Source organism: Thrips palmi, unplaced genomic scaffold, assembly GCF_012932325.1.
Source record: "Thrips palmi isolate BJ-2018 unplaced genomic scaffold, TpBJ-2018v1 HiC_scaffold_15, whole genome shotgun sequence".
NCBI classification, from domain to species: domain Eukaryota; kingdom Metazoa; phylum Arthropoda; class Insecta; order Thysanoptera; family Thripidae; genus Thrips; species Thrips palmi.
Window position 1 is genome coordinate 11583026 of NW_023144624.1, and position 24041 is coordinate 11607066.

At 51.4% G+C, this 24041-nt stretch overlaps 3 protein-coding genes across 9 annotated transcripts in view; 1 reads left to right on the forward strand and 2 right to left on the reverse strand.

Annotated features, from left to right (window-relative positions):
• Positions 1 to 17503, forward strand: part of LOC117641297 (protein TANC2) — a 39310-nt gene extending 21807 nt beyond the window's left edge. Inside the window, exons 2-21 of the mRNA XM_034378495.1 lie at positions 5542 to 5706; positions 5811 to 5977; positions 8035 to 8140; positions 8276 to 8404; positions 10218 to 10703; positions 10976 to 11107; positions 11189 to 11296; positions 11389 to 11643; positions 11727 to 11986; positions 12102 to 12391; positions 12488 to 12755; positions 12860 to 13155; positions 13249 to 13720; positions 13869 to 14081; positions 14207 to 14365; positions 14481 to 14649; positions 14722 to 15073; positions 15154 to 15361; positions 15440 to 15540; positions 15631 to 17503. Coding sequence (XP_034234386.1) covers positions 5542 to 5706; positions 5811 to 5977; positions 8035 to 8140; positions 8276 to 8404; positions 10218 to 10703; positions 10976 to 11107; positions 11189 to 11296; positions 11389 to 11643; positions 11727 to 11986; positions 12102 to 12391; positions 12488 to 12755; positions 12860 to 13155; positions 13249 to 13720; positions 13869 to 14081; positions 14207 to 14365; positions 14481 to 14649; positions 14722 to 15073; positions 15154 to 15361; positions 15440 to 15540; positions 15631 to 15823 — 4529 coding nt within the window. The 3' untranslated portion in view covers positions 15824 to 17503. The remainder of the gene's footprint in view (positions 1 to 5541; positions 5707 to 5810; positions 5978 to 8034; positions 8141 to 8275; positions 8405 to 10217; positions 10704 to 10975; positions 11108 to 11188; positions 11297 to 11388; positions 11644 to 11726; positions 11987 to 12101; positions 12392 to 12487; positions 12756 to 12859; positions 13156 to 13248; positions 13721 to 13868; positions 14082 to 14206; positions 14366 to 14480; positions 14650 to 14721; positions 15074 to 15153; positions 15362 to 15439; positions 15541 to 15630) is intronic.
• A 269-nt stretch (positions 17504 to 17772) lies between these two features.
• Positions 17773 to 20729, reverse strand: LOC117641298. Its single transcript, XM_034378496.1, has 2 exons — positions 20637 to 20729; positions 17773 to 18478 (listed from the first exon to the last, which is right to left on the reverse strand). The coding sequence occupies exons 1-2, from the start codon at positions 20646 to 20648 to the stop codon at positions 18185 to 18187; spliced, it is 306 nt and encodes a 101-aa protein (XP_034234387.1). The 5' UTR covers positions 20649 to 20729; the 3' UTR covers positions 17773 to 18184.
• A 703-nt stretch (positions 20730 to 21432) lies between these two features.
• The window catches only part of LOC117640868 (piezo-type mechanosensitive ion channel component), a 44592-nt gene continuing 41983 nt past the window's right edge, over positions 21433 to 24041 (reverse strand). For all 7 annotated transcript variants that reach the window (XM_034377815.1, XM_034377814.1, XM_034377812.1 and 4 more), the window contains 3 exons: positions 23739 to 23961; positions 23540 to 23660; positions 21433 to 23466 (listed from right to left, as the gene is read on the reverse strand). In XM_034377815.1, coding sequence (XP_034233706.1) covers positions 23296 to 23466; positions 23540 to 23660; positions 23739 to 23961 — 515 coding nt within the window. In that variant the 3' untranslated portion in view covers positions 21433 to 23295. The remainder of the gene's footprint in view (positions 23467 to 23539; positions 23661 to 23738; positions 23962 to 24041) is intronic.

The following is a 24041-nucleotide window of genomic DNA, read 5'->3' on the forward strand; positions in this document are numbered from 1 at the left end:
TACGTGCACTTGCGTCGCCTTTTGTGGCGCCTGGAGCGGCTGGAGGCCGCCGCCGGAATGGAGGTCGCCGAGGCCCTCGCGCTGAAGCCGAGCAGGGCGCCGCGGGAGGGCACCTGGCGCTCAGTCCTCGCTCTCAGGCTCGGACTGGCCCCCAAAAGGCCCCAGCGGATAAGACCGCAAAAGGCCCCCGATCATCATTATGCTTTTACCCTTCATGACCAACTTTGTGAGGCTACCGCTCCCAAACTAGTTGCGGTCAATAGCCCTCCCGATACAGGGCACGAAAGAGTAGGGTCTTAAGAATACTAGGGCGTCGCGGGAAGCCTTTTACGGCACCTAGATTGGACACAGTAGCCGCCCAAAGTCAGCCAAATCAGCAAATTTCCAAGATTCGACCACTTTTTGACGAACTTGGTCGGAAAATCGTTGCGGTCAAAGCCGAAATCGTTGTGGTCAACGTCTTCCTGATACAGGGCATGAAAGAGTAGGGTCTTAAGAATACTGTGACGTCGAGGGAGGCCTTTTACGGCTACTAGATTGGACACAGTGGCTACCTAAAGTCAGCAAAATCAGCAAATTTCCGAGATTCGACCACTTTTTGACCAACTTGGTCGGAAAATCGTTGCGGTCAAAGCCAAAATCGTTGTGGTCAACGTCTTCCCCTGGGGTAGGTCGTACTGGCGGAAGCCTTTTACGGCTACTAGATTGGACACAGTGGCTACCTAAAGTCAGCAAAATCAGCAAATTTCCGAGATTCGACCACTTTTTGACGAACTTGGTCGGAAAATCGTTGCGGTCAAAGCCGAAATCGTTGTGGTCAACGTCTTCCTGATACAGGGCATGAAAGAGTAGGGTCTTAAGAATACTAGGACGTCGAGGGAGGCCGTTGGCCGCAATTAGATCGGACGCAGTGGCCGCCCAAAATCAGCGAAAACGTCTACTTTCGTCCTATATATGCTAGGACTCTTTGACCAACTTTGTGACGTTACTGGTCCGAAACCCGAAAGGCCCCGGCAGATTTTGCTGCCTGTCTGCCCTGGCCAGTCCGAGCCTGCTCGCTCTGTCTCTCTCGCACTCGTGGAGTGTGCCGGATAGGTGCGAGAGAGACAGAGCGACGAAAACGACTCTCGGAATCAGTCTGCAGGGCTGGCTCACGGGGGCCACGGAGGGGGAGGGCACCGGGGACGCAAGTGCCCGCGATCTGCGTGGCAGCAGACTCATTCCGAGAGTCGTTTACGTCGCTCTGTCCCTCTCGCACCCACGAGGCGTCCCGTTTGGGCGCGAGAGAGACGGAGCGACGACAACGCCTCTCGGGATGAACGCGTGTTGCGCGCGCGGCGCGCTTCGCTTCGATAAGTGGGAGAAAGACGAGATGGAAGGACTTTGTCCTGTCCTCATCGATCATGGGCGGAGTTCATATGCACGCGGGGCTTTTAGGGGCGGAGCGGGGAGGGAGGGCGGGGAGGGGATTGAGGCCTACGCTGACATCATTTGTCACGGCGCATCGGGCGACGCTGGGCACGCGCGCGCTGGCAGGCCGGGCAGGCCCACGCTCCACGCCCCGCCACGCCACGCCGAGACGAGACGGCGACAGGGATCTTCCCTTCCGAGCGCGCGGCGGCCTGCAGCCTTCCGAGCTAACCGGCTAATCGGCCGCTTCCGCCGTAATCGCCCCGCCTTTTGTTCGTAATGTGTTTAATTGCCGCCCCGCGTCGCGTTGCGTTTGGCTCCACTGCGATTTGGTGGTGTGGGCAGCGCACCGCTACAGCGGTGCTAATGCGTGGCGAGGCGAGGCAGGTGTGACGGGACACGTGTTTCCAGTGTGCCGCGTTTTGTTCGCGCTGCTCTGGTGTGCGCGAAAGGTCTCCGAGGGATGTGCTTCATGCTTTGGGGTGGACGACGCCCTCTGGAAAGGGTATAACCCATACTTTGTGGGACCGCGTGACTTTCGAGCGGTCGTCACCTGAAGTGAAGAGCATGCGAACGCTTAAGTTGCTATGAATTGCTTACAAACTAGTTACAACGCTAACCTAGGTCGCCAGCGCGAGCGGGCGGCGGCTCGGCGCGCTGAACCTCGTCCGCACGCGAGGCCAGTTTGAGCGGTGACAGTTCGTTCGGTTCGTTCGTTCTGAAGAAATGAACCGTAGAAGAAATTTTCTTTGTATGTAATACGAAGCATCTTCTCGTATCATTTGCCTCGAGCAGTATACCCAATCCAGTAGCCCAACCGACCGGTCGGTGCAAGTGCGAGAGAGCGCGCTGCCGCAGGCCCAACCCGCCGCTGCAGTGCGAGAGAGAGAGAGCGAGCGCTGTCGTCCGCCAAATAACGCGAAATAACGTTGGCGAGTGACTCACGGCGTCCCCAGTGGGGACTGGGACTCCCCACGCGAAACGCATCCGGCGACAAGCCGTCTGGTGGCGAGGCGGCGCGGAGCTGCGAAGCGGAGGCACTGCTCCCGTTGGCAGGTGCACTGGGAGGCGATGAAGGCGTCGCAAGGACTGACAGACAGACAGACAGACAGACAGACAGACAGACAGACAGACAGACAGACAGACAGACAGACAGACCGGCAAGCAGGCCGATGGGCGCAGACTGATTGTCCAGCGAGCGGGTCGCGGCCGTCGCGGCCGGTAGGTGCAGTCCGGGGGCGGGGCGGCAGGCGGGGCGGACCGGACAGCCCGAGCTGGCGGCCGGAAACGGTTGACGTGCGTACCATTAAATCGCGGCGTCCAATTATGATTTATCCCGCAAAGAGGCGCGGGGCCTCGCGGGGCGTGGGCGGCCGGGCCCGCTCGCCCCGCTCAGCGCTCCGCGGGTGGGCCGCGGCGCCGCGCTGCGCCAAAAGTTAAGCGGCTGGGAAGCGAAGACGACGAAGAGTAACGAATGGCCGCCCGGCCGGCTAATTCAGTTAGCGAGGCCGGGCCGCTAGAGTGTTAGAACTAAGTTTACGACTCTGGCGCCCGTACAAAAACATAGTTTGTGGTGATTAACTTAATCAGCTGTGATCGAAAATCCGCTGGCCACAACCGAAAGGTGCATGCACCATCAGGCCAAACATTTGTAAGAGGACAACTTTTTTTGGAGTTTGTTGTCCGGTCGTAGCGACCAGATTTGTCAAGTATCGGATGTTCGGCTGCAGCTGTCGATTTCAGTCTATCGAACGCAAAGTCGATCATCGCTGAACTAAGTTTTACTTAGCCTTAACTTCGGAATTTTTCTCAGCCTAGCCAGCCGACTAGCCCTGGTTCCACCTGTTGTGCTATGCTGCTTGCTTCGTAGGCAGAGCCAGGCAGAGCAAGAAAGGCTTCTAGTGTGCTCATCTACCCCCCCCCCCTTTTCTCCTTTCTAACTAGGCAATGGGCGGCACCGTTGCGACGCGCGGTGAGAGCTTCTGTGTTTCTTGTGGCTGCTTTTTTTAAAGCCTGATCCATCAGGGCGGGGTGCGGGCCGCGCGTGGCCCGGTCGGAAAAAGCAAGCCGCGTGTCCAAATATTGACGCCTCGGCGCGTTTGCCGCGTTAGCCGCCTTGGCAGTGGCGTGGCTGGATGCTGGATTCGGGATTTGTGGCGAGGCGGCCCCGAGTGGCGCCGTAACGCGCAGAGAAGCCTTTACGGCATAATCATCTATCGAGATGGGAATGGGGCTTAACGGCCGTCTGCCCGGCCAGCATAGCCAGCCCAAGCAGCCCGACCCGACCTGCGGACGGGCTGCCGCCGGTGTTTATGGGTTTAGCGGCAAGACGGATGCGTCGCGGGGCCGCGCCACGGCATGCCGCACCACGCCGCGCCGCGCACAGTGGGCCAGAAGACCGGTGGAGGCGGCCAAAACTCTAGACGAGTTTTCTGCCCCAGGGTCGCTAAAAAGGACTCGAAACGAACGTGTGACCCCACCAATGGATTCCTCGTTCGAAGACCAATCCATTGGTGGGGTCACACGTTCGGTTCGAGTCCCTTTTAGTGACTCTGGAGCTCAAAACGCGTGTCGAGTTTTGGCCGCATCCACCGGTCTTCTGGCCCACTGTGCCGCGCCACGCCACGCCATGCCATGCCGCGACACTGCGAGGCGTTTGCCGCGTGGGCCAGGCGAGGCGACGCATTGGCCGAGTGAGCAACGTGGTGCAATCCGAAAACATGACAAGAGAAATGGACGGAATTGCACGCGTAGGACGTGTGAGTTTTTGCAAAGACCGGTGGAAAAGGAATCGCCAAACGCTGTAAGTACTTTTTCCATGGGCGTGACAACAATGTCATCAATTTGATTTGATGACATTGTTGTAAGGAAAATTAGCCTTGAAATTGTCATCAAGTGACGACTCAAATTTTGACAGTGTAGCCGCGTCCGTCCGGTGTGTCCGCCCTCCGTAATTCTTCACACCCGCAATAATTAATTAATGGCTGGCTCTAAGTAGGCGAGCCCCCCACCGCCACACTGCCAGTCTGCGTGCCTAATTTCCCCGCCGTCTCGCCTCTCTCGCCTTCCTCTCCAATTGTCGCCCGCCGTCCGGTCGGCCTGGAGTACACAAATATAATTGCGGAGGGGCTCGTCGTCTCATATCCCAATATGAGAGAAAAAAAAATTGATGAAGGGCCGTGAAGGGCGAAAAAAAAACATCATCCGTTGATGAACTTCTTTCCTACAGCCTTCACTAAACCACAAGGGGGCGGCGCGGCGCGACGCTCGACGAAATGAAAATAAAAATAATCTCCACCGGGAGGAAAAAGGGGGGGGGGCATGGGACACGCAACGCAGTGCGTCTACGTTGATGCCCCCGGTACTTGCTGCTGGTGTCTCGACGGCACAAAAAATGGCCGTCTGAGAAAACGCACTCGGTGCGTGTGACTGCCTGTGCGACTGACTGTGTGACTGACTGTGCGACGAGGCGGGGTGACGATGAGGGACGCGTCTCTCTGTCTCTCTCACCCGCATCGGCTGCAACGGCCCAGAACGGCCCGACCCGTAGCGGGGCGAGCGTTTCGCGGCGCCGTAAGTCTTTCTGCCAATAGCGCGCCACCCTTCGGGACCCTCGGGCAACTGGTGCATGCGCCTGTTGCACCGCCATCCGCTCCGGACCCGTGGCTGCGCCGTGGCGTCCCCAGGCGTTCCGAGGCGTTCCGAGGGCGTTCCAAAGGCGTTCCGAGGCGTTCCGAGGCGTTCCGAGGGCGTTCCAAAGGCGTTCCGAGGCGTTCCGAGGCGTTCCGAGGGCGTTCCAAAGGCGTTCCGAGGGTGTTCCGAGGCGTTCCGAGGGCGTTCCAAAGGCGTTCCGAGGCGTTCCGAGGCGTTCCGAGGCGTTCCGAGGCGTTCCGAGGGCGTTCCGAGGGTGTTCCGAGGCGTTCCGAGGCGCGGCGTTCCCCCCGCTCCCGGCCAGTGATTTACAGCGCGAGTGCGCTGAGCCTCGCGCGGCCGGCCGGGGATGTCCTGCCGAACGGGCATACATTTCACTGCGCTCTGCAGCAGGCTTGTTGCACTCCGTTGTTGTTGCTGCCGCTGGTCCTTGTCGCTGCGCTGAACAGCGGCCTGACGTTGTTGTTGTTGTTGTTGCAGATCTGGAGCAGCTCCGCAGCGCGGTCGAGGCGCTCGAGTACTGCCCCAGCTGCCACATGCCGTTCGACAAGGGCAAGAAGAGGCGCCTGACGGACTCGTGCGGACACGAGCGTTGCTACGACTGCCTGGTGCGCAGCGAGAGCTGCCCGCAGTGCAGCATCAATGGTGAGTGTCGCAGCACCGCGCAGCACCGCGCAGCACCGCGTAGCACTGTCAAAGTTTGTCTGCACGAAGTAGCGGAGGATAAGTACTTTCATCTGTCCCCACAGAGCTGCCCGCCAAGAAGTCCAGCATGGGCAGCGGCGTGATGGCCAACGACATCCAGCCCATCTACAACGAGATCCGCGACGTCCGCGACGCCAAGGACCTCCAGCTCAAGACGGCGGCGCGGAACCGCAGCAACGGCCGCAACGGCCACTTCACCAGCTACATGCAGGTGCGTGAGTGGCACTGAGGCGACGGGCGCAGTGGGCCAGAAGACCGGTGGAGGCGGACAGAACTCTAGACGCGTTTTGAGCTCCAGAGTCGCTAAATGGGACTCGAACCGAACGTGTGACTCCATAATGGATTGCTCTCCGAACGAGGAATCAATTGGTGGGGTCACACGTTCGTTTCGAGGCCGGTTTAGCGACTCTGGAGCTCAAAACGCGTCTAGAGTTGCGTCCGCCTCCGCCGGTCTTCTGGCCCACTGTGCGGGGAGGTGCGCCCGTCTTCCTTCGGTTTTGGCGGCTCGACGCTCCGAGTATTTCCGTCTCCGTCGCACATCCGTGTGGGCTTCCCTCTGGTTCTCTTTGGTTCCCGCGATGCGCTCTTGTCCCCCTCCGCGCCCTGTCGCCGTGTCCGGGCCGCCGCGCCCACTGCGGCGGGTGGTCCCCCTCCACCTCCCCTCCACCTCCCTGAACCCTTCCCCGCCCTTCGGTACTTCCCCGTCCCCGCCACTGTGAGACTGAAGCGCCTCCCGTCCCCACACAGGGCTAGACAGGGCGCCGCCCGAACGGCGGGCATGTTGGCCAAGCTGGTCGCGCACTTGCGGCGGCGAACAGACAATTGCTTTGTGACCTTTCGGTACAGTGCGCTGGTACGCTCTAAAAAAGTAAAATAAAAAGTCGCAGAGTGGAGAGGAGAACTAGATTTTGTTCGGGGAATGCGAAAAAGCCGCCGGTAAGAACCCCGCTGACCTTTGCTCGGCTCGGCGCGGCTCGGCGCGGCCAAGACATGAGGGCATGGGCTGCCGGCCTGCCGCCGGCCTGCAGCCGGCCGGGCTCGGCGGTGCGTTCCTTGTCGCTCTCGCAGGCCCGCAGGACCTGCTGCGTACCGCCCGGCGGCGTCGTGAGCGTTCCCACGGACGTGGCGCCCCTCGTGGCTCCCATGGCCGTATGGCCCAAAGCATGGCCGCGGCGCGGGGTTGTCACGCCCCATGGCAGCCCATAGCAGCCCATGGCCCGGCCCCACAGCGAGGCACCAGCCCCCGTCTTGGCGGCATCCGCGTACAACGAGACGAGGAAGTTCGCCGCGCCGGCCTGCGCCACCAGTAGACTGATTCCGAGAGTCGTTTTCGCCGCTCTGTCTCTCCCGCACCTACACGGTACGCCCCGCGAGACAGGCAGAGCGACGAAAGCGACTCTCGGAACCAGTCTAGCGGCGTAGCGATCCCTGGGCCGCACCGCCCCGTTTAGGTCGCCCCGGACCGCGGGCGCCTCCCGTAATTCGACGCCCGGCTGTTGTTGCGTTTGTCTCCGCTTGTTCAATTACCAGTGGCGGCGGCCGGGCCGGACGGGCCGGGCGAGCGGCGCAGGTTGTTTCGTTCACGCTCTGTCGCCGCGGCCGGATGACGAAGATGATGGTGATGATGATGGAGGCGGGGGAGGGGGAAGGGGCGACCCGGAAAATCGGCTGGGGATCGGGGCGCGCTTCTCCCCTTTCACCAAGCTCGGCTCGCTGCTTGGAGGGGAGGGGGAGAGGGGGCGCCGGAAGCCTGGGTCCTGTGCCGCTCTGCCGCCGTGCCGCGCGGCCCCTCGCCTTGCCTCGGCCGAGACGCTCGGCCAGGCAGCCAGGCAGCGGCAGTGTAATGCCCCTCGAAACAAAACGACAAGTCGCCAGGAATGCACTGCAGTGCCTGGCGGTGCCGGCGGTGCTGCGGCACAGCAGACTGACTCCGAGAGCCGCTCTGTCTCTCTCGCGCTCACAGGGCGTCCCTTACTGGCGCGAGAGCGACAGAGCGACGAAAACGACCCTCGGAATCAGTCTGCTTGGCCGCCACTGTAATGGGCGGTGTGCGGTGAAGCGCTGCCGACGCGACGGTCGCGGCGCGCTGCTGCCCCTGAAAGCCGCGAGCAGGCCGAGCAGGCCGAGTAGCAGGCCGAACAGACCGCCATGCCGCCGCCTCCACCGACGTTGTCGCCGTCCGAGCCGCTGTCTTAGCCACTGTCTTAGCCGCCGTCGTGGCCCCCGCGGACCCCACACTCTGGATGACACGGTGACTGTTTTTTGCAGGCCCAGGACGGCTCGCGGTCGCCGTCGCCGGCGATGTCCCCCGCCATGTCGCCCAGCCCAGGCAGGCTGCCGCGCCACCGGCCCAGGATCGACCCCATGACGCAGAGTAAGTCCAAGTTCAAGTTGGCCTGCACTGGTGAAACATGCTTGAAAAACGCGGGAGTAGCACTACGCCCCAGTTTTTCCAGTGTGTCCGTGCCGTGGAAGGTGGTTTCGTTTCTAAGTGTGGACTTGCCCGCAGGCTGCCCGACGCCGCCGCAGAGCAGGCGCCGCTTCTTCCTGCGCTCGCCGTGGGGGCTCGGACTCCGGCGCTCGCAGGAAAGCGCCCAGGAGCAGCAGGACTCGCAGGACTCGCAGAACGCCCTCTCCGGTGAGCATTGCTTCCGTGGCGACGTCGTCAACGGGCCTTTCGTGAAGCTCTCCCATTTCTCATTTCGCTGTCGCGAATTTGGCCCGTGGTCGTTTCGGCCAACTCCTCCCCAGAGGTCTGAATGTAGGACTGCACGCGGCCTAAGGCGGGCAGGTGCTGCGTGCACCGCGGCAGTCGGTGGTACATGACCATGGTGTGCTTGACAGCGGTGTGGATGACCACCTCGGCCATGGCGGGCGACGCGCGGCACTGGCGCAGCGTGGTGCTGGGCAAGATCAAGTCCCTCTGGTCGGTGGGAGGCGCGTCGGGCAGCAGCGGCGCCGGCATCAACCAACTGGCAGGCACGGCGCGTTCCAAGCTTCCATTCGCTTGCGTTTGTTTCCCTTGTTTGTGGCCTGACTCCCGAAGAATTTTAACCATTAATACCAGAGCCGGGTCCTCGGCCTCCACACTCCCAATATCCTACTGAGCTTTTTCTTCGTAATACGAACAAAAAGCTTAGTATTATGACTGCGCAGCGAGGGTAGTAACCTATGGTGAAGAGTTTTCAACAAGTTATGACCAGCTTCTTCATATTACGGACAAATTTCTCTGTATTATGACAGATTAGTCTTGTAAAGTACTGAGAATTAGCTCAGTATTATGACTGCACGGCATTTCTCAGTAGGAAATTTAGAGTGCATGGTTGCCTATCCAGGGCACGCAGAACTCGGGACTGGTAGGCAATCGTGGCAGAGGCGCGGACCCAGGCTTCTCCTAAGGAGGGTAGCAGGGGTTTTTGCTTACTTACAGGCCTAGGTACTTTAGTGCCTAAGCATCACACCCCCTCCTCCTCCTCCCTGGATCGGCGCCCGAGTCGTGGAACGGAGCGGGTGTACCGTTGCCGTTTGGGTGCCTGTAACTTGTAGTCATCAAGGCTACGACCGAGCCCTGGCAGGGCCCTGGCAGGGCAGGCCCAAGTGCATGCATGCATACTGATGCGGATATTGTGTGAAGTGGCCTGGCTTTGCGCCGCGAGTGTGGTGGCGGCGGTGGCGGCGGTGGCCGTGTGTGAAGTCTGGCGCTTTGCAGCCTGCAGCCCCTATGTCACGCTCGGCCGCGCCGCTCGCCGCTCTCGCTGTCTCTCTCCCACGCGCCACACAATGCGTGCCGTTTAATTTATTTCACCCGCCCATTTCCATAACACGGTGCTCTTCACCTTATCATCTCGAATAATACAGCGTGAAATTTCTTTTCTTGTGATTGTTGTTGTTGTTGTTGTTTATGTTTTTCCCTGGGTTTTATTCTTTTTATTATTTTCGTAGTGTGATTTAACAGTTGTTTCCGTGTGGCTGTGCGTTTTGAGCTTGACTGAAAAGAGTGTGCTTTTTCACCATGCTTCGTTTATGGTGTCGCTCTGGTATCCTGCGACGACTCCTTAGCCAGGAGTGGTTTCAGATACCAGACATGAGTCGTTTGAGCAAACGATATTTTGTGGCACAGTCTTCAATAACAATAGCAATCCCAGATCCCTGTGCGGTGTTGCGGGCTTGCCTATCGACGCCTTCCCCACGGAATTACAGTAGTCACCGCCTCTCAGTCGCGGACAGACAACCCCTCGTCGAAGAGGGCGTCCACTAAGTTTCATTTACTTTCATTCTTAACTCAATTTTTTGACACGACTAAAACGGCTGATCTTCCTGGCGAGTTGGTTTTACTGCTTCACTACTACACACCTTGCGCCATCATCTCTCCCATAATCTGTCCTCGATCGGTGGACCCTTCCTTCACATTCCCTCTCGTTCCGCCGACTGATTGCCTTTTCCGGTTGCAGACGACGACACTGTGAAGCCGCTGACGAGCGCGGCGGCCGCGCGCTGCAAGTCCGCGCAGAGCGCGCAGAGCGACCTGTACATGCGGCTGGGGCTGCTGCTGGGCTCCTCCAACAGCGGCCTCGCCCAGCACGGCCAGCACGGCGGCAGCGCCAGCACCGTCACCACGGCCGCGCAGGTGCACTACCCCGCGTCACCGGAGCTGCCTCTCCGCCCGGCCAGTGGGGCCTCCAGTGGCGCCTCCAGCAAGCGGGGCTCCACCCACGGCTCCAACCACGGTTCCAACCACGGTTCCAACCACGGTTCCAACCACGGTTCCAACCACGGTTCCAACCACGGTTCCAACCATGGCTCCACGCTGGGCTCCGTCTCGGGCAAGCGGTACGGGTCGCTGCAGGAGTCCTGCGCCTCCTTCTCGTCCCTGGGCAGCCTGGACGCGCACCAGCACCTGCAGTCCAGCAACACCAGTCCGGTGTCCACCCTCACGGGTAAGCCGCGGGTTCAAATCCTCGCCCTGAAAAATTCTCTCTTGCCCCTAGTACATTTCTCGGCGTGCCTGGTGTTATACCGAACGAATTTACCTGGTCGCGAAAAGGTCTGTTGAGGCCTAACAGCGCTGATGATGATGATGCAATGTACTAGGGTCTAGAAGTTGTTGCTTTTCGTTTTGGGCGTTATTATTCTGTTTAGTTTTTTTTTTAAATACCTATATTCTGCTACATAAAATATTTTAAAACAATTTTTTTTTCTCAAATTGTAGGTTCCTCTGAGGCTGACACACATCTGAGGTCCATGAAAGAGCCATCCTCTGACAGCATAACTTCATTGATGTCTATGTCAGCCCATAGCAATGCGTCTTCTAGTCCTGTCACCAGACGCCACTCTGTAACAAGTAAGTTCTCCATTTGATTTCTTCTCCGTTTCGACCCTCTATACATCAGGTGTCAAATTTTAATTCTATTTTTGCCACCAGCTTCTCAACCTGGAAATATTGAGGAACTTGGACTGTTCAGAGAGAGGAGGAACTCAATTCGGAGGTCTGCTCGAAGTGGCACCATAAAAGGTCCTATAGATCCCAAGAGTAAGTACTGCAGAGGTCCCAGCAGTTTCCCAGGTGCTCATTAAGGTCGCCCAGCCTGGTACTTTAAACTAACCAGAACTTTTTCACAACAGTTCGCTTTGCTGCATACCGACCTCCACCTCAACAGCCAGTTACTCTGAAGCCACTTTTCTTCGAAGTGCCTCTTCAAGAAGCGGAACCCCTTTTCATTGGGAGACACTGGCTGGTGCGAGATTTGGCGGAGGTGTTGGAGTCTCATGACCAGGGAATTATAATTTCTGGTAATCAAGGAACTGGTAAAACTGCTATGGTGCTCCAATTAGTAGACTATAGCTGTTTTGGAAGAAGGCATGAACCTTTATACCAGGGTGCGTTAACAAATTAATTAATTAATGTGCATTTTTTGTTAAGAAAAAGTCATCAATTAGTTTTTGTCTTGTTTTTCCTTTAGACCATGAAAATATGCCTGATGATAGTACTCAGGGTATTTACAGTCATCCTCATCTAGTCTGGGAGCGATCTGAACGTGTAGCAGAACGCTTAGCTCTGCGTCATCTTGCAGCTCATGTTGTAGCCTATCACTTTTGTCAAGTCGACAATCAAAGTAGCTGTCTAGTACCAGATTTTATTCACTCAATAGCTGCTCAGCTATGCCAAGCTCCTCAATTAATTGCATATCGTGAACTTCTTCAAAGTGAACCACATTTGCAGGTAAGTTTAATACTTAAATAAACAAAGAGTAACATTTTTTTTAACATTTGAAAATAAGATATTGGTAACAAGTGTGTTGTCTTTAACGATAAAATTAACATTTTTGTTTCTTCAGGATGCTATTTGCATGAGAGAATGCATCGCAAATCCCGATTTGGCTCTTAGTCGAGGTGTTCTGGAACCCCTCAGCTCTCTCAGAAGGGTTGGCAAGATTCCACCTGATACTTGTCTAATATTGATCGATGCCATTGGTGAAGCAGAATATCATCGAACAGATAATGGGCTTTCCTTAGGCTCTTTCCTTGCGAAACATATTCCTGATTTCCCTCCTTGGCTCAAAGTTGTTGTTACTGTAAGGACACAGTTACAGGAAGTGTCAGCTGGCCTTCCTTTCCATAATATTAGGTGAGAATTTTCCTCAAGATAATTTTAGTATATTGGTGGATTGTTTTTTATGTGTGTGCTCCTTCATTCATTAATGCTTTTGTTTTTAAATTGCAGCCTTGATAAATTGAACAATAATGACAATCTACAGAAAGACTTACATGATTATGTAACCTACCGAGTGAATAACTCCCCTGGTATACAGAGCAACATTGGTGGCAGCTCAGGATCAACCTCAGGCAGCAGTACCCCTTCGGGAAAAACAGAGCAGAGCCGGTTTTGCCAACATCTCTCAGGTCTAGCAAGGGGATCCTTCTTGTTTGCCAAACTTACATTAGACCTCATAGAAAGGGGCCATCTAGTGGTGAAGTCATCTTCATATAAAGTGAGTCTGTTATAATTTTTTAAAGAATTAATTTGCTGATTAATTTCTTTGTTTCCATGTTTACAATTTTACCTAACATTTAATTAAACTATTGTTCCTTTCAGGTGTTGCCTGTTACATTAGCTGAAATATTTTTACTGCATTTCAATCTGCGGTTTCCCACTTTGAGATCTTTTGAAAAGGTTCAGCCAATTCTGAGTGTGTGCCTAGCAGCGCTCTATCCTCTGACATTGCTGGAACTTTTTTATTCTGTTAATGCTCTACTCACTGATTCTTATTTGGCGTGGGAAGAGTTTGTCCAAAGATTTAATATGCTAGCTGCACCTGGCCTTTTAGTCAAACGCAGAGACAATACTTACATGTTTTTCCACCCATCCTTCAGAGAATGGCTGATTCGAAGGTACGTTGCATGTCTTCTCAACTATTTACTCACATGACTTTGGTAAAAAAACTTAATTGAAGCTTTATTTATATTTTTAATATGTTCTTTCAGAGACGAGAAGGACAGCAGTAAATTTATGTGTGATTTGAGAGCAGGCCATGCAGGGATAGCATTTCGCCTTTCTCGAGTGCAGGCACCTTTGGGTGAAGAGCACACCTTAGAGCTGGGCCACCATATTCTTAAGGCCCATCTGTACAAGAATATGACTTTGCATCGCTATTCTTCAAGGGAACTGCAAGCTCATTGGGTCTCAACGAGCTCAGCTGATGTATCTGCTGCACTGTGTTCCCTGCGGAACATTTACAATCCAAATGTCAAAGTGTCAAGGCTTCTATTGCTGTCTGGCGCTGACCCCAACACTGTGACTGACTTCCATGGAAGGGCCCCTGCCCTCTGCATGTTCGCTCTCGAGGGCAATGCTGAAATGGTGTCGCTGCTGCTGGAGTTTGGTGCGGATGTGGAACAAACCAACAGTCAGGGCTGCACTGCCTTGTCCCTTGCTGCCATGCGAGGCCATGCTGAGGTCAGTAGTAGTGCTATTGCGGTTCTCATGCTGACTGTACTAAAATTTTGTTTTGTTTCAATTACATGCAAAGTTGCATTTTTTTTTTTTTTTTTTAATCAATGTATCTTTCTAGTTTTTGTTAATTTTTTTCTGCTTTCCTGAATAGGTTGTCCGGCAGCTTGTTTCTGCTGGAGCTAGTCTTGGCCATGCTGATATGGCTGGTCAATGTCCTTTGGTCCATGCAGCTCGAAGTGGCTGTCTGCAGGTAGCCGGATACTTACTAAGCTGCGACTGGGTCGTCAACAACTGCAGCGAAGTCAGCTTGGGAGAAGCTGTTCAACAAGCTCTTATCGCTGCCTCTGCCCAAGGCCATAATGAGGTAGGAGGGATTAAAAGCTTTTGGTTTACGAAGTTTATTGTGATATTCTTGATGGACTCATGATATTGAACAGCTTGGAAAATAGCAGCAGAAACTTTTTATATTTTTTGTTTCTTCCTATTTAGTTAGTGGAGTATCTGCTGGATATGCCTGAAGTCCAAGTAGATGTCTCAGACACACTCACTGGAGAAACAGCTCTAACAATTTCGGCAATGAATGGATGCCACAATGTCATATCAACACTCATCCAGCGAGGAGCAACTATTTCAACTACAAACAGAAAGGTATGATGCCTTGGCCAGATTTTGCTGATAACTTTGTCTGCTCATGGAGGCACAATGCAATTTAAAATTTCAGTTGGTCTTTTTTAAAAGTTTTTTACATTGATTGATTTGACAGGAACTGTCAGCACTTCTCCTAGCAGTGAAAGAGGGCCACTGGGCGGCCTCTGAGTGGCTATTGCAGCATCATGCGCCCTTGGAGCAGACTGATACCAGTGGCAGGACTGCGCTGATGCTTGCGGCTGCTGAGGGTCATGTGGGATTAATCGAGCTCCTGCTCGATAAAGGTGGGTACAATTGACAATTAACTAATCAGAGCGGAATCTTCATGTTTCTTATACCATCTTGTACTTTGATAGGAGCCTGCAACACATCTCAAGACAAAGACGGTCTGACAGCACTTAGCTGGGCCTGTGCTCGCGGCCGCCTCCAAGCTGCACAGTGCCTTGTTGAAAGGGGAGCAGCAGTTAATCATGCAGATAAAACAGGACGCACACCGTTGGACCTTGCTGCGTTTCAAGGAAATGCTGCTCTTGTAACATTGTTGATGGAGAAAGGTGCTTTGATTGAACATGTTGACATCCATGGCATGCGTCCCCTGGACAGGGCAATTGGTTGTCGAAATGTTCAGGTGGTGCAGTGTTTCTTGAGGAAAGGAGCGAAGTTGGGTCCAGCAACTTGGGCCATGGCCGCTGGCAAACCAGAAATTATGTAAGTTTGTTTTGCACAAGATGCAGTTAATGCAAGTAAATTTCTGATGATGTCAAAGTAACATGTTTATGTATCCTTAGGCTGGCTCTTCTCAATAAGCTCCTGGAAGATGGCAACGTTCTTTACCGCAAGCTCAGATTGACAGAGGCTTCTCACAGATATTCATATGCCCTGAAAAAGTTTCCCACTGAAGCAGAGTTGGGTGATTCCGGTGACAACATAGCAACCTTCCAGCAGTTACGAATTAACTTTTTGTTGAACTTGTCTCGCTGCAAACGAAAGATGAATGTAAGTCCCTGTTTGTCAGCAGCTCCATTTTCTTGCTGGTAGTATTGTAATTTAATTAATTTTATATAAATGTTTTAGGATGCTGCAGAAGCAAAGGACTTGGCATGCCAAGTTGTAAAGTTAAAACCAGGGTGTTATGAAGCTCTCTATGCCCGTTCTAAGGCAAATATTGACCTGATGTAAGAACTTACTACAGCAGCAATTCATTATTCCCATGATACAGTTTGTAAATTTTTAAACTATATGTCACTTTGATCTTCCACTTTCAGGCTTTTAGATGAGGCTTTGGACGATGCCCAAGAAGCACTTCGTGTAGCACCTCACACAAATAGAGACGTACGACGGGTACTCCTTCGTCTTCGAGATGACATTCGTCAAGCCATTTCACCCTCAGAGAAGCCTTGTGGCTCAAAGCTTGGGGCCTCAGTTGACACCCTCGCAGACCCAGAGACTCGCCTTTAACCTGCGTTAATGGCCATATTTGCATGACTGAATTTTAGTAATTGATGGATCCTTTTGGGTCAGCCATAACCATAGCACGTTTGAAAAGGCTCAGTAATTTTAATTGCTGCACATTGAAACAAGTGATGTGATACGAGGCACTCCTTTCATTCACAGCCTGCAAATGGGTGCTGAAAACGCAAATGCCTTTAGGGGATTTTATAGCACCTTTTCAGCTGGCTGGATTAAAAATAAAAGGTAAAGCCAGTGTAAATTTTTGGTTGTTGCTTTCTTGATTTCTGAACTAAGCCAAAAGATTGTTTCTAAAAGATATTTTTATCTGTTTCTTTTATCTTTTGTTACCTTTTCTTTTCTCTTTCATCCATGTAGCAAGGGATTCTTTTCAAAAAGTAGAACAAAGCTATGAGGAAAGTATGATCTGTTTGAATGTGATGCTGTAATTAAGGCTACTTGCTTCCTTTCCCCTGAGAACTTTCTTGTTGTTATCGTTAAAAAATTATATTAATAGTATTAAGTGTCAACAAATATATAATGTTTTATGTGATTGTTATCTTTGAGAGTATTCTTGTAAACAAGATTTACTAATACTCCCTAACTTAAGTATTTTATTATGTGGCAGTTATTGTATGATTATTTATTTGTTTGAATCATTTTCTGTTAAATCTAAGCTTTAATACTGAATGCTCAAAGAGCATATGAAGTTTTTATGACTTTTTAAATAAAATTTGTGTTCATCTGACTGCAAAGAAAATTTATCTGTGTATGGAGTTTGACTCTTAGATCAATTATGGCCAGTGACTCTACTTATGAATGTTTTGTTGAAATTTTTAACTTCAGTATATTGCTTTGTTAACATATTATATATCCAAGCTGAGTTTTTGTTTCTCCAGAACAAGCAACATTTAGTCAGCTTAGGAAACTTTACAAGAATTCTTTTGGTGCTTTTGTATTTTAGGAATCTGAGGTTGACATTGTATCCAGACTGCAACTTCTACAAGTTAATGAGCTTTGTTTGAATAACTCACTCTATTCTATCCTAAATGGTTGTTGAAATGACTTCTATTAAGCATTGTTTCAATCAATTTCACATTGAAACTGTGCCCAATAGATGTCAGTTCAACTTTTGAACTGTCCTCCTGTGGGGAATATATTCCATAATTCAGTTTGTGAACTTCGTTTAGATGAATTCAAGATCTTCTCAAATCCTTGAGGAAAATCAAAAGGAACATGTCTAAGGTGTGAGCTTGATTATTAGTTTTGAGCATTCAAAATTTTGGTACAGGAGGAATAAACAGTAATACAGCCTTCACATAATGTATATTTGTTTGCTTTTGAACTTGCCTCATTTTCCAGTTTGAGAAGACTTTTTTAGATACCAGTTTTTTAATTTTTTGTTTTGATTTTTTTTTCCTTTTTTAAAATTTTTGTTTTCTTTTATAGATTGAATCCATTGCCTTGCAGACTGAGATTCTGATGTGATTTTATAAAGCTTATGTTTCCTACTTGTCTATCCTTATTCTTTCCATGTTGTAGAGAAATATGTGCTTCTTGCACATTTTTGTTTCTGTAAAATATGTTACGTTGCCTTCCTATGACTGTTAACACTGATTGTATTGTGACTTCCTACTGCTGTACAATCCTCTGTAGACAACAAAGTGGAATAAACATTTGACGCCAAGAGTTGTATCTATAATATTTAGAAAATACTCTACTGCCTTACACTTACAGGATATGTTTGTATTCTGTTCTGATCTTATGGCTCGCTCGATCATAGTGAAACCCGGAATATTAGGACGAATTGCGCGGGGCTGTGACTCGAAAGGTTCTTCCAGCGCTCATGAGCCAGAGCCAACACCTGTAGACCTAACCGCGTCAACCGTTTGGATTTTTGGACCGCGCCCAAGAGAGTGTGGAGATTCGATTGGGCCTTGAGAGAACGTGCACGTGACTGGCGTGGGAATATCACAATAATTTATTTTTGAAATGAAAAGACAGACAGAGGGCGCCGCGGTGCGGGCGGGCTCGGGGTCCACGGGGCGCTCGTGGGGGCGCGAGCCTTTCGGACCGAGGCCGCAGGGCGCGCCACCACAGGCCCGCGGAGTCCCGGGGAAGTCCCACCCGCGACCGCGGCTAAACACAGCCAGGGAGAGGAGCAGCGGAGAGCCGTAACGGAGAGAGAAGCCGGGACCACCTCGGTGTGCGAGGTCTGTCCCGTCCAGTCCGCGGCTTGCTGCAGGCAGACATCGGCGGCTGAGCGCTCAGGGACAACCCGCCGCCGCCGTCCGCCGAGGGCGCGGCGTGATGACGTCACTCCGGTGTCGCTGTGACGTCACGCCAGCCGCGCGTCCACGGGCTTGCCGCTCAACGCCTCAGGGCGTAAGCGAGGGGCAGGCCGGAGTGAACGAGGGGGGCGGCGTACCCGATGGGGGCGGCGGCGATCAGGGGGCTGTGGTGGACGACGGGGGCGGTCAGGATGGGGGCGGCGGCCACGACGGCGGCGTCGGGTCCGTGCACCTGGGAGCGGGTGCTGGCACTGGCGGCCCAGGGGGAGTGCTGCTGGGCGGTGGACTCGTGGGACCAGGTGGTGTCACCGAGCCCGCCGACGAGCAGCTGGGCGGAGCTGGCGGCCACCAGGCACGCGAACACGACGGCGATCTGGAAAACCAAGCAGACGCGAGTTCAAACACAAACAAGTCGTGTTTTGGTGTTTTGGTCCGGGAGCGCGGCATGATGAAATCCGTCCAGGAAGACGCGAGACCGCGAGGCCGCAGCAGTCCGGCCGAAGCGAGAGAGTGATTCACGACGCACGCCGCGCACGTGCAGGCCCACTGCGAGTGGGAGGCGCCGTCGGGCTGTCTCCTTCGCACCCACAATGGACACCCCGTGAGTGCGAGAGAGAGACACTGGCGCTCGGCCGGCCGGCTCCATAGCGCGCCGCACCTGCCAATGATTGATCCCCGAACGAGGCGGACCGCGGACCGCGGAAGTCTCGTCGGTGCGGCGCTGCGCCGCGTCAGCCGCGTGGCCACGGGGAGCGCCGCCGTGGCCGCCGTGTCGCGGCCTTGGCCGGCCTTGGCGCTAGGGCTGTGCGGTTATTGGAATTCTAACCGAATAACCGGTTACTGAAATAACCGGATTCTTTCCAGGTTAACCGTTTGTCAATTAACCGGTTTTTAAAGGCACCCACAATAACCGGTTATTGCAATTTCTCAAATAACCGGTTAGGTTAAAAAGTGAAATTTTACGAAACAAATTGTGTGTAACACGATAAAGTAATCGGAGCAATTTAGAAAAAAAATTACCTTTGGATCATATACAGGTTTTTATAGACTATTTCAGCGGAGCCGAGAAGAAGAACAAAAGGCGAGCGGGCCACTTCCGCTTGGGTCACAACAAACAGACAACAGAGGATTTAAAAATCGCCGAAAATCTCTTTTTGAAAGTTACGCCGCGTTTTAAAGCTTACCATTATATTTGAGACCCTCCGAGTGAAAATAACATGTTTGAACCGCTGGTAGGTAGAAAACCAACGCGTCGTCTGTTAGTTGTGACCCAACCGGAAGTGGCCCGCTCGCCTTTTGTTCTTCTTCTCGGCTCCGCTGAAATAGTCTATTACCAAAATTAGAAAACTCCATATAAATTAAGTATATAGGTGGTCTCCCGAAACAATTATGCAACTAAGCATGACGTTAAAACCGGTTAACCGAAGGCCGGTTAACCGTATTTGTCGGTTATTCGGTTAACCTATACCGGAAAAGGCATTAACTTAACCGGCCGGTTAATGAAATAACCGAATGCAATAACCGGTTAACCGCACAGCCCTACTTGGCGCCTCCGAGTGCAAGGCCGGGGCCGTGGACCGGCCTGGCAGGCGGGCAGGCAGCCCTCGGGGTGAACGCACCGCACCGGGCCCCTTTATGTCCCCGTCGTTGGCCCCTCCAGCATCCATCACACGGCCCTGCGGCGCCCCGCGGTCCCACGGGACGGCCTGATGCAACGCGGCAACGCCCTGCAGGCTTCATTCCGAGAGTCGTTTCGTTTTCGTCGCTTTGACTCTCTCGCTCTCGGGATGCCCCATGAGTGCGAGAAGGACAGAGCGGCGAAAACGACTCTCGGAATCAGTCTACTGCTATGTGGCGTGGCCATAGCGGTCGCCGCCGCAACCAGGAATAAGTCGAAAACGCCATTCGTCGGTAACTTTTGCCTCGTCACGATAGAAGGCGTTTTGCCCATGGCAGCCCATGCACTGCTACCTGCTGCCGTCCGGTGGCCGCCAACTTCGAGTGGCACAAGTCATCTCAAAATAGCAGGAAATGCGTTGCTGTCACGTCTTTTGGCATCAAGATGGCCCGTTTGAGCCCCGGCCCGATCTGGACCCAACCTGAACTCACTGACCCCAGGACTCGGTTGAACTCAAGTCGGTATTCTGACTCAGATTTGGCCTTAGACTATCGAGGCTCAAACGGCAAGGGACGCATGTAGTACTTCGTACCGTTCGCTGCTCGTCGACCTGTGGCGCCTGGCAGGCATCAGTCGCGCAACGCGCTACGCACCGGTGTGAGGCGGCGGCCTACCTTGCATTACCATTACCATTACGGGCTACACCACAACTGATCTACTCCATTTCACACATGCCCGCTTGCACTGCAAAACGATGGCCGTCCTTACTAGGGTGACACTTTATCCCGGCGGAGAAGAGCCTTCCCTCCGATGACTCAAAACCTCGACGTCACAACGACAGAGAATCTCAACTCCCCGACGAGGCGTCCGACGGGCCGCAGCCCCGCCGGTCGTCGTCACTGTCCGTACTCACCATCTTCATCATGTTGACGGTTGGGTTGGGTTGTCTGGAGCGACTCAGTGCAATATCTGCTAGCAGCAATGCGACTGTTGGCGCGGGGAGCGCCGCGCTGCCTTTTATACCGCCGAAGCGCCTCGCCCGAAATTGGACGGGGCATGGGGGGCATCCGACGGGGTCCGGAGGGTGGGGCCCCCCGGCCTGCCCCGGGCCCCCGAGACGGCGGGGCGGGACGCGGCCCAGACGGCTTCCTGAGTCCTGAGCGGCCACTGCCTATCTATTATGTTTATAGGAAGCGCCCGCTGCACGCACTCCGAGGTGGCGCGCGCCACGCCGGCCACGCCCTGCCGGCCGACGTGCTGCCGAGTCCGACGGGCCGGGCGGCAGAGCGAAGGCCACGGCAAAAACCCTAAACCGCCGACAGGTCCGGAAGGCGAAACGCGGCCGGCTCAGTACGTCTCCGAGTTTCGAACTCGCCCAGCGAGCGGTGGCCGCGAGCGCACTGTCGGGTAGCGTGTAGCGCACTCCTGGCCGATTCCGAGAGCAGATTTCGTCTCGTCACTCCATCTCTCTCGCACCCATCTGTACGGCTCACCCCATGAGTGCGAGAGAGACAGAACAACCAAAACGGTTCTTGGAATCAGTCTGCAGAAAGTGAGAAAAGTCCTGATGAGAGTGGGCTTCGAGAAGCGAACTGAGAGTTTGGGAACCAAGCTCGGGCTTTTGCTTTCAAAGACTTCTATGTGTGTACTTTAATGCTTCATTCAAAATTTTGTAGCTTGGCTTTCATAGCAAGAAATAAAAATACATCTTTCATTTGAATGAATCTTTCATCTTTCATTCATACTTTATTCTTGACAAGGCAACCTTTTGTATTTTTATAAATAATTAATAAATATGGGTGGGTGGCAAACAATGGACCACTGTAAGTTTCCACAGTAATTATGTATCTAAATCATCAATTCTGTTGCTTTAAAGTTTAGATTTTTTTAGAAGAATTAAAAGACAACTTAACATATCAACAAGATATCAAGAGATCAACAAGTGAGAAATTGTAAAGTATTTAAGCACAAAATTTATGATAGATAAGGTTAATAGTACATTTATGGGTGCTGTACTACATTTGTAAAGAAAGATTGGTTACATTGATATGATCATTTTGACAGTCAAGTTTACCAAGTCAACTCTGATGTCTCGTCATAGAGGACACTAAACCACTACAAATCTGGGAAGTGGAAAGGTCAGTCTTTGATTTTAAAAGAACTACTGACATACTACCTGCTTCAATATGTTTATGACCTATATAAAATGGGGCCTCATGCTGCAAAGGCTTAATATTTTGATACAGATAAAACTAATAGGCCATAACAAAACAAAGCAAAAAAAAAAAAAGTTCAATTGACATTAAACAATTAAGTGGTTTTAAGAGAATAATAAAAACTAGAATGCATGGCTTGCATGTTACTTAAACAAAGACTAATGAAAAAGACATCATGAAAATAATTGGGTTGTCACTCAAGTTTCTGGGTGACATGAACTGAGAAACAGCCTGCATGGCTTAAAATCTATGCTTAAAGCAAATTCAACTTCTGTCAGTGCAATCAGCACTGACTGTGAGACAGAACAAATGCAATGAACATCACAAAACACTGAGAGGAAACAATATCTGGAGCTCTTAATTGAAGTTACACTACAAGGTCTTTGGTCCGGGTCGGTCACATAAATTACAAAACACACAAAATGCAAATGCAAAATGTATACAATATTTGTCCATTTTTCAAAAAAAAGGACACAACTTTTAAACTAAATTTGTGCGTATTAAGACATCACCAGGATTGGTTCCTATTTAACTAGTCTCACATTTGGAATTCTTTATCAATAAAACTACACTCATTGGCAATCATATATTACAATAAAACAGAGAAGAAAACGAAAATTGGACTAGCACTCCACCAGAGGTGTGTATTCTGTTTGGTTGTGTGAGGTATACACGATTCTTGAAAAATTTACTAGAACCAATCCATACAGACAAGAACACTGGCATGACTAACAGAAGCACAAACGTTACCCTGTTAGAAGTTGCAGACTGGTTTTCAAATCATGAACATATACAAGACTTCTTAATAATTAAAGGAAAGTAAAATACAACAATGATGACACTAAGAATGCCAGACTTTCACAACCAATAAATATTCAGAGATTCAATCAGTATAAAAAAGTAGAGCAAATTCATCATCCTGCATGCTTTATATGACAAATTCATTTAACAGGATCATCCACATAACTTAGTGACTTCAAAAGAAGTGATTGAGAATTAAGAGCAGATATACAAATGAACTGCACTGTCAGCCAATGATGGGTGCTGCCCATTCAGCAAAAATGCAAAATCACTTAAATTAATTGTAAAATAAATTGTAGGCAGGTACATATATCCTAGTTGTGGAAAAACTTTACAACAATGGCAAACATTCACTGGATATAAAGTGTGAGCACCACTTATGAGCTGTGCCTCTTTAAAAATCAAGCACTCAAAAATAAATTTGGTAAAAGTGCATTAACTTTATGTATACTTGGACTAGTTACTTCACAAGTGTCATACAGTCATAGTATCACTGGTATCCCCTAAATTTCACTGGTAATTGAGACAATAATTGAAGAGTGTTCAGGTGGTACTTTATTCTTGAGCAATTGAAGCCTCAGGTGAGCTCTCATCTCCCTCTTTTCGCTCTCTTGTCCATTCTATCATAGTTTCTGGAGATCGGTACAAGAACACAAGTTTTGCAAACAAGTCCTCCTCAAGGTCCAATTCTCCACTCTCACGGACAAGGTAGATATCCAGGCAAAGCTGAAAAATATTATTAAAAATACAGGTCAGTTTCCTTGAAACATTACTCACACGCTCGATCGTAGAAACTTACCTGCAAAATCCGATCAACATTTGGCAAGTCTTCAAACATAATTTTTGAAGACAAATTACTGAAGAAGGATCGCACAAATTGACTTGCCACTAACACAAATGAAGCATAGAGCCCAATGATTCTGAAATACATGAAAATACAGAAATTAAGAAATGTCAAACAATTCAAGGAACAGGTGAACAGATAATTTATTTTTTACCCTTTTCCGGAAAATACACTGAGGGTTGCTGGGAAAGTTTTATCATTAAATGTATAAATTAATAGAGTCTGGTTGCAGCTAGACTCTGCCCCAGCAGAGGGGATATTTCTTAGTATGTCCTGGTATGTTTTATCAGTGCAGTCTTCCAAAACAGTCCACCACCTCTGTGTGGAATTAGCATAATTCATTTTGAGAAAAACATCCCGGTACTGAGTGTTAGCATCTGTAAATTAACCCATGTGTGTTATTAGTCAATTCTTTTATGGTCCATGCTGCAATAAAAAACAATGATTGAAGAAAATG